This window comes from Rhinopithecus bieti, unplaced genomic scaffold, assembly GCF_001698545.2.
Source record: "Rhinopithecus bieti isolate Rb0 unplaced genomic scaffold, ASM169854v2 scaffold_3906, whole genome shotgun sequence".
NCBI lineage: Eukaryota > Metazoa > Chordata > Mammalia > Primates > Cercopithecidae > Rhinopithecus > Rhinopithecus bieti.
The window spans coordinates 16425-26261 of record NW_016804230.1 but is presented as its reverse complement, the minus strand read 5'-3'; the positions used below and the strand labels follow the sequence as shown (position 1 = coordinate 26261).

At 42.2% G+C, this 9837-nt stretch overlaps 1 protein-coding gene across 1 annotated transcript in view; it reads left to right on the top strand.

Annotated features, from left to right (window-relative positions):
* SAP130 (Sin3A associated protein 130) overlaps positions 1 to 2673 on the top strand; it is an 83558-nt gene extending 80885 nt beyond the window's left edge. Inside the window, exons 19-20 of the mRNA XM_017867358.1 lie at positions 1349 to 1476; positions 1734 to 2673. Coding sequence (XP_017722847.1) covers positions 1349 to 1476; positions 1734 to 1892 — 287 coding nt within the window. The 3' untranslated portion in view covers positions 1893 to 2673. The remainder of the gene's footprint in view (positions 1 to 1348; positions 1477 to 1733) is intronic.
* The last annotated feature ends 7164 nt before the right edge of the window (positions 2674 to 9837 follow it).

The window sequence follows — 9837 nt, the reverse complement described above, 5'->3', positions numbered from 1 at the left end:
AAAAAAAAAAAAAAAAAAAAGTATGCTAAGGTTAATTGGTTATTGAAGAAAGAAGAGTATTTTTTAACAGATGTAGTGTAGCCTCAGGGCACAGTGCTTATAAAGCCACAGTAGCGTACGGTGATGTCTTAGAGCTTCACACTCACTCACTGCTCAGCCCTGACTCACCCAGAGCAACTTCACGGTCCTGTTAGACCGCATTCATGTGAGTGCTCTTTACCATTTTTAATCTGTCATGCCATATTTTTACCATACCTTTTCTATGTATAGATATGTGTAGACACACAAACAGTTAACACTGTGTTTCCGTTTCCTGCACTGTTCCTTGCAGTGACATGGTGTACATGTTTGTAGTCTAGGAGCAGTAGGCTCTATCATGTAGTCTAAGTATGTGGTAGTCCATAATGTCTAGGTTTGTGTAAGTACATTCTGTGATGTTCACACAACAGCAGAGTTGCCTAAAGACATTTCTCAGAACATATCCCTGTCATAAAGCAGAGCATGACTGTATTTATGATTCATAAACTGCTGTTAATCTTATCTGTCCAGTGTTGGATCTTACATGTTTGGCCATTTCTATAACGCTAGGGCAAGAATCCCTCCTTCACCAGCTGGGTGAAGAGGAGGCAACAACCTCATAAAGTTTTTCCTTCTTTTCAGTAGCAGTGACCTGAAGAACATTGTCTGTTGTCAGTATCTAAAAAATGTAGTGCCTTGGCTGCTTCTGACTTAGCAGAAATCACTTCTGTGAAACTTGGAGACTTGTGTTTCAGAAGAATTGTGGATTCAAGGCAGTATTCAAAAGTTATCCTTGAAGATAGGTTCTGAACTATGGCAAATTATAATATCAGTCTTTGTTGATCTGTTTCCTTTACTGCCTTTATTTTATTTTATTGTATTTATTTGTTTTTTAGATGGAATTTCACTCTTGTTGCCCAGGCTGGAGTGCAATGGTGCGATCTCAGCTCACTGCAACCTCTGCCTCCCGGGTTCAAGCGATTCTTCTGCCTCAGCCTCCCGAGTAACTGGGATTACAGGCATGCACCACCACGCCCGGCTAATTTTGTATTTTTAATAGAGATGGGGTTTCACCACATTGGTCAGGCTGGTCTCGAACTCCGGACCTCAGGTGATCCACCCGCCTCAACCTCCCAAAGTGCTGGGATTATAGGCGTGAGCCACTGCGCCCAGCCGCTTTACTGTTTTTAAACCTTAGTATCTTAGTCCTTAGGAGAAAGGACATTGTCACCCAAACAACTCTTAGACAGTTTACAAAGGTGATTCAAGGTGGGTTCATTTGCCTGGGGTTGACATAGAAAAATATTTCCGAGGTCATGATATTCTCCCTTTTGTGTGCTGCAGACGAATCTAGAACATGATGTCTACGAAAGACTTACCACCCTGCAGGAAGGGATTATCCCAAAGAAAAAAGCAGCAACTGATGATGATCTCCACCGAATAAATGAGCTGATACAGGTTTGCGCGCGCCCCTTCCCTTCTGATCATCCACTTTATGGAGCTGCTTTCTGTAAAGCCCTACTTCTCCTGTTTCCCCCCGTATCCCTCGTATCTTCAGTTAAAAACATGTGCTTCAGCCTGCACTACTGAGAAACAAGAAGACATTTTCTCTATGTGGAAGCCTCAACGTGGCCTCTGCCCAAAGGCAAGCAGTGTTTTAAAAGCTGTACTGTCCTCATGATCACTGATTGATGATGTAATGTCTTCTGTTTCAGGGAAATATGCAGAGGTGTAAACTTGTGATGGATCAAATCAGTGAAGCCAGAGACTCCATGCTTAAGGTTTTAGATCATAAAGACCGCGTCCTGAAGCTTCTGAACAAGAACGGGACTGTCAAAAAAGTGTCAAAATTGAAGCGAAAGGAAAAAGTCTAGACCCAGAAGAATCAGGAGATTGGAAGCAAATTGATGAAGAATGATGGTGGGGGTGGGGGGAGGGTTTTGGTTTTTTCCAAAGTGGAACTTTGAAATAAAGGAAGTGTTCCTTAGTTCACGTGTGAAAGCAGAGGGACCCGTGACATCCAGTGGCATGAAAGGATCAGAGCTGACTAGACACAGCCGCCTTCTTGCGTTTGGGGCACCCCTGTTAAACCTGCTCTGTGTCATAAGTGACTCCGGATGCGTCAGTGTCCACCAGTTGGAAGCAATGACAAGGATGGCTGGCTGGTGTTTTTCAGCCTTCCAGTTTATAGACTGTATTTATCTAGTGGATTCCTGCAGGCCCCATACTGAGCCTGGACTGAAAGTATCCACTCGGACCATCTGTTATCTCTCTACACTGAAAATAAAACCTCTTCCACCCACCCCATTCGGTTCTTCTGCCTGACCTTCAAATGCCCACGTTGGCCTTTTACAGCAGTGCCACGGCACCAAGCGAGCTGCCAGATCTCACACTCTAAAGGGTTTGAACTATTAGTTCTTGTCATTTTTTTAAAAGAACCATTCCCAAGTGAAATTGTTATATCGTCTGTCTTGCGTGTGTCAGAATTGGGTTTTTGTGGAGGTTCAGAGCAGGCAACACCAGAAGTTGCTCTCAGATCCTTGTTCTGAAGTACATTCTCTTGGTTCTCTGTACTTCTGTAGCTGGTGTGATGCTGTTAATTGTATGTACCACACATCTCCAGACGTTAATAAAGGACTCAAAGAGGTTTTTGTACATGCGCAGTTTGCATCTTTCTGTAAAGTGAATCAGTGCCACACTGACCTTCACTGAAATGTTTCCCCTGCTTCGGTTTTTCACACGTTGTTGGGAGCCTCCTTTGTTTGTTGAAGTTATGCTGTTCGCATAGAGTTCCACTTATCAGGGTAGTTTGAATATGCTACAGTGGTGAAATCTGTTGGATCTTGGCTCCCTTAAATATGAGCCTGTATTGTGGCCCAGTGCGGATATCAATTGGTCCAATTATAGGACTGTTAAGGCTGCAGTACTGGGGGCGGAGCTTTCGGGTGGGTGGATCCTCTCCACAGGTTCCTCTTCCTCTGAACTAACCTGAGTGGAAAGGTAGCTCAGATCGGCTTCCTGTGGGCACAAGACCAACCACCTCTGTCTGGCCTCCATGCGACAGAGCAGGAAAGATTTTTCTCAGAGGCTTCTGCTCTGCAGACAAGACCTGACCACCCTCCTTCCTTAGGACACCTGCTTTCAGCTACCAGGTTGGGGCTAGAGCACTTCCCTTTGCTCTGACCTGAACAGATTTGAGACGGGCAGTGTTCCATTTCTGCCCAGGCCTTTGGGACCAAGGCCCTGGCTTGCCTGAGACAGCCTTCCTCATAGTAGAATGGTAAGCTGTCATCTGTGGGATTGGGGAGGCCACCCAGGCCTGCAGAGCCTAGGCTAAAGACATCCTGGGCTCAGTGGAGGCTGCTGGACTAGAGTATTTCATGAGGATACGGAGAAAACTTGAAAAGGTTTTACTCGGCGTCGATCGAGTGTAACTCCTACAAAAGTGTTCTTTTGCTGGAGTTTCTCATCAGTGTACACGTTGCCTTAGTGGTCACATGTGGTCTTTGGCTAGAGCAGGACAGGATTCAGGTATGTGGGAGCCTGTATTGTAGGCATGTTCTCTATGACTTTTTTTTTTTTTTTTTTTTTTTGGAGACAGGATCTCACTCTGTCACCCAGGCTGGAGTGCAGTGGCTCAATCATAGTTCACTGCAACCTCCAACTCCTGGATTCAGGCGATTTTTCTGCCTCAGTCTCTCGAGTATCTGGGACTACCAGTGCTTGCCACCATACCCAGCTGATTTTTTTTTCTTTTCTTTGTAAGAGATGGGATCTCATATGTTGCTCAGGCTGGAGATTACTTTTTTGAAGAAAGCTTGTCAATACAAGCCTTGAAGTCAGTGCAGATTAGAAAATAGCGTTTTCAGGATTTCTTCCTTTTATGAGGACAATGAAGTCAGAAGTTAGAAGCAGAGGGGATGATTCTTGCCTACAAACAATGGTTTTGGAATATAGTTTTATTGGCCGGGCGCAGTGGCTCACACCTGTAGTCCCAGCACTTTGGGAGGCCAAGGCAGGCAGAACACTTGAGCTCAGGAGTTCGAGACCAGCCTGGCCAACGTGGTGAAACCCTGTCTCCACTAAAAAAAATAAAAATTAGCAGGGCTTGGTGCCGCATGCCTGTAGTCCCTGCTACTCAGGAGGCTGAGGCAGGAGAATCACTTGAACCTGGTAGGCAGAAGCTGCAGTGAGCTGAGATCACACCACTGCACTCCAGCATGGGTGACAGAGTGAGACCCTGTCTAAAAACAAACAAAAATACCCCAAGCAGTCCTCCTGCCTCAAGCCTCCCAAAGTTTTATTAAAGAGGAATCGTGGTCCACGCCTATAATCGCAACACTTTGGAAGGCTGAAGCAGGAAGATCTCTTGAGAGCCCAGGGGTTCAAGATCAAGCTAGGCAACATAGTGGGACCCCACTTCTACAAAAAACATTTAGAAAGAAAATGTCTTGTAATATTTTTGTCTTCATAACGAGTGTTGTTTTGTTTTGTTTTGTTTTTTGAGATAGTCTTGGTGTCCCTCAGGCTGGAATACAGTGAGACGAACACAGCTTACTACAGCCTCAACCTCCCAGGTACGAGCAATCTTCCTGCCTTAGTTTCCTGAGTAGCTGGAACTACAGGCGCACACCACTGTGCCAAGCTAGTTTTTTAATGTTTTGTAGAGGAGGGATCTCACTATGTTGCCCAGGCCAGTCTCAAACTCCTGACCTCAAGCAGTCCTCCTGCCTCAGCCTCCCAAAGTGCTGGGGTTACAGGCGTGAGCCACTGCACCTGGCCTACTGATTTTGTCATAGTAATAATACAGAGTCATATAATTATAGGGTTGAATATTTATTTACAGATTATGTTGTCCAACCCAACCAATGATGAAATGGACTCCTTAAAAACATTTTTTTTCTTTTTACATTATAAAATGCCACACATCCGAAAGCCTAGTACATGAAACAAATGTATAGATTCATAAATTCTTACTTAAGAACAACTTTCAGATCACCACCATGGTAAGAAATAGAAACTTGTCATTCATCTCCAGAAGCTTGGCCACGGCCACATCCAATTACAGCCCTCCACTGCCCCACCAACCTTTTTTTTCCAAATAATCATTTTTATTGTATAAATACAGAGTAGAATGCCCAAATCCTAATAAGATTTGTCAAAATCTTGTGTTTTGACAAATATATACACCCATAGCCAACACCCAAATAAAGATACATGACATTTCTCTAACCTCAAAGGAGCAGCCCTCTGTAGTCAGTACCCCTCTGCCTCACCCCAGCCCCCACAAAAAAAGGTAAACACTGATCTACCACCTGTTAACACAGATTAGTTTGTTCGTTAACTTCGTATAAATAGATTCATACAGTACGCACTTATTTGTGTCTGGCTTCTTTTGCTCAACATAATTTGAGCTTCATCCGTTTGTCATGAATATCAGTACGTCGTTCCTCTTGCTGAGTGGTATTCTGTGTGAGTACGCAGCAGTTCGTCCACTGCCCTGTTGAAGGATCCATTGGTTTGCTTTCCATTCTTGGCTATTATGAATAAAGCTGCTATAAACACTTGTGTGCAGGTTTTTATGTGTAAATCACTTTTCAGATCGGTTGGGTAAAAATCTAGGCGTGTGATTGCTGGGTTGTAAGGTGGAAAACTGTGTTTCGTTTTGTAAGGAACTACAAAACTGCCCTCTAATGGGGTGTATCGTTTTACATTGCAACCAGCAATGAAGGAGAGTTCCTGTATGTGGTGTTGTCAGTGCTTTTTGGATTTTAGTCTTTCTCGTAGGCGTGTGGTGGTATTTCATTTTCATTTGCAGTTCCCTGGTGATAGATGATGTTGAGCATTTTCATATGTTTATTTGCCTTCTTTAGTATCCTCTCAGGTGAAATATCTATTCACATCTTTGCCATTATTATTATTATTATTATTATTATTATTTTAAATTGAGACAGGGTCTCGTTCTGTTGCCCAGACTGGAGTACAGTGGCGTGATCGCAGATCACTGTAACCTTGACCTCCCGGGCTCAAGCAAAGCTCCCACCTCAGTCTCCCAAGTAGCTGAGGCTTCAGGCATGCGCCACCGCACCCAGCTCATTTTTGTATTTTTTGTAGAGATGGGGTCTCACTATGTTGCCCAACCTGGTCTCAAACTCAGGGGTTCTCAAGGAATCTCCTACCTCAGCCTGTCAGCCTCCCCAAGTGCTGGGATTACAGCACTGTGCCTGGCCAGTAGTACCTTTTGAAGAGCAGAAGTTTTTAATTTTAATAAAGTAACAACTTCTAATTTTTTCTTTCATGAATTGTGCTTTGGACATTTAAAGATATTGCTAAACCTAAGGCACCTAGATTTTCTCCTGTTTTCTATGAATTTTATAGTTTCATGTTTTGTATTTAGGTTTATGACCCATTTTGAGTTGTTTATGAAAGATGTAAGGTCTCTCAAGGATTTTTTGTTTTTGTTTTGAGATGGGGTCTCACTTTCTCATCCAGGCTGGAGTGCTGTGGCATGATTACGGCTCACAGCAGCCTCAATCTTCTGGACCTAAGCGATCCTCCCACCTCAGCCTCCGAAGTGTCTGAGACTACAGGCGCATGCCACCAGGTCCAGCTAATTTTTGTATTTTTTATAGAGATAGCATTTCACCCTGTTGTCCAGGCTGGTCCCAAACTCCTGAGCTCAAACGATCCACCCTCTTCTACCTCCCGAAGTGTCGGGATTACAGACATGAGCCAGGGTTTTTGTGTTTTGTTTTGTCGTATGAACATCCGGTTGTGTTCCAGCACCATTTGTTGAAAAGCCTCTCCTTGCTCCACTGAAATCCTAATAAGATTTCTCTTTGAAGCCTTTGCTAATAAGCCTTTGCTTTCTTGTCAGAGATCAATTGACTTAGGTGTGGCGCCTCCTCTTCTGTTCCATGGATCCACTTCCTTGATGAATAGCACGTCAGTGTAGCTTTACAGTAAGTCCTAAAGCTGGGCAGTGTCAGTTCTTCATCTTTGTTCTTCATTCCTGTGTTGGCTATTCCGGTCTTTTGTCTTTTCCTATAAATTATAGACTCTGTTGACATCTACAAAATAGTTTGCTGAGACTTTGATTAGCATTATGTAGACTGGGATCAAGTTGCAAATAATTGATAACAGTGTTGTGTGTTCTAATTCACAAATATGAACTATCCATTTATCTATATCTTTGATTTCTTTCACCAGAGTTTTCACAGTTTTCCTCGTATATATCCTATACATATTTCACTAAGATTTGTAAGTGTTGATTTTTTTTTGGTGCTATGGTAAAGGGCACTATGGTTTTAGTTTCAAATTCCAGTTGTTCACTGGTGGTATGTAGAAAAAACATTGATATTTCTTTTTTTTGTTTGTTTTTTGTTTTATTTTGTTTTGTTTTGAGACGGAGTTTTGTTCTTGTTGCCCAGGCTGGAGTGCAGTGGGGCAATCTCAGCTCACCGTAACCTCTGCCTCCTGGGTTCAAGTGATTCTCCTGCCTCAGCCTCCTGAGTAGCTGAGACTACAGGCGCACGCCACCATGCCCAGCTAATTTTTGTATTCGTAGTAGAGACAGGGTTTCACTGTGTTGGCCAGGCTGGTCTTGAAATCCTGACCTCTCATGATCCATCCGCCTCAGCCTCCCAAAGTGCTGGGATTACAGGCGTGGGCCACCGTGCCTGGCAGCAATTGACATTTCTATGTTACTAACCTTGGGTGCTGCATATTGCAATCTTTGCAGAAGTGTGGGGTTTTGTTTGGTTTTGGTGGCCTTTATTGTCAATTCTTAGAGATGTGCTACAGAATCAATCATTCCATCTGTGAACACATAGTTTTAGTTCTTCTTTCCTTATCTGTATAACTTGTATTTCCTTTTCCTGACAATACATTAGCTAGGACTTCCAGAAAGATGTTGAATAGGAATGGAGAGAGGGGAAATTCTTGCCTTCTTCCCAATCCTAAGAGTAAGGTGTCCAGTTTCTCACTATTAACTATGATGTTAACTGTAGGGTTTTTTTGTAGATTTATTTTATCAAGTTGAGGAAGTTCCCTTCTATTCCTCCTTTGCTAAGAGTTTTCAACCATTGAATAGATGGTAGATTTTGGCAAATGCTTTCTTACATCGACTGATATGATCATATGAATTTTCCTTTTAGACCGTTGACATAGTAGATTACATTAACTGAATTTTTATTGCTGATGCAGCCAGTCCAACCAGCATACCTGGAATGAATCCCACAGAGTTGTGATGTGCAGTTCTTTTTATACATCGTTAGATTCAGCTTGCCAATATTTTATTGTATCTATGTTCATAAGAGTTAGTGGTTTGTGGTTTTATTTTTTTGTTCTATCTTTGCATGGTTTTGGCATCAGAGTAACACTAGTCTCATACAATGAGTGAGGAAGTGTTCTTTCTGCTTCTATTTCCGAGAAGGAGATCGTAGACAATTGGTATTTCTTCCTGAAATGTCTGGTAAAATTCAGCAGTGAAAATATTTAGACCTGTCATTTTCTTTTTTGGAAGATTATTAATTGTTTTTTCAATTTAAAATAGATATAGGCATAGTCAGATTGTCTATTTCTCCTTATGTTTTACTCGTTTCTGTCTTTGAAGGAGTTGGGACATTTCATCTAAATTATGAGATTTGTGGGCATAGAGTTGTTCATAGGATTCCTTTATCATCCTGGTCACATCCATGGAATCATTAATGATAACGCTTTGTCATTTCATTGTTTAAAATGATTTATGGAGATATTACAATTTACATACCATACAGTTCACCTACTTGAAGTATATAATTCAATGGCTTTTACCGTAGTCCCATAGTCACAAAGTTGGGCATCCGTCATGATAATCAGTTTGAGAACGTTTTTGTTGCCCCCAAAACAAATCCTCCACCCTGTAACTATTACCCTCATTTTGGTGTTTATTGTGAGTTAATTTTGGCATGTTGTGTGATATAGAGGGATCCCACTTGGTTTTCTTAATATTATATGTGGCTCACCAGTTGTCCCAGTACCATCTGTTGAAAACCATTCTTTTCCATTGAATTGTCTTGGCAGTTTTCAAAGATCAATAAGTTGTATGTGTAAAAATTTATAGACTCTCAATTCTGTTCCATTGCTCTATATATGTGACAGCCACCACCCCACTGTTTCACTTAGTGTAACATTGTAGAAAGTTTTGAAATTGAGAAGTGTGAGTTCTCCATTTTGTTAGTCTTTCTGAAGATTGACCTGGCTGTTCTGCATTCATTAAATTTCCACGTGAATTTAGGATCAGCCTGTCAGCTTCTGCAAATAAATCATCTGAGATTTTGATATGGTTTATGTTGAATCTATTGAGCAGTTTGGGAAATTTTGCCATCTTAGTATTAAGACTTCTGATTCATAAACATGGGATGTCCTTCCATTTGTTATTACTTTAATTTCTTTCATTTGATGTATTCAGAGTATAAGTTCTTCACTTCATTTGCTAAACCTGTTTCTAAGGACTTTATTGTTTTTGATGCTATTGTAAATTGAATTGTTTTCTTTCTTTTTTTTTTTTTTTTTTTTTTTTTGAGACGGGGTCTCGCTCTGCCCCAGGCTGGAGTGCAGTGACCGGATCTCAGCTCACTGCAAGCTCCACCTCCCGGGTTTACGCCATTCTCCTGCCTCAGCCTCCCAAGTAGCTGGGACTACAGGCGCCGCCACCTCGCCCGGCTAGCTTTTTTGTTATCTTTTAGTAGAGACAGGGTTTCACTGGGTTAGCCAGGATGGTCTCGATCTCCTGACCTCGTGATCCGCCCGTCTCGGCCTCCCAAAGTGCTGGGATTA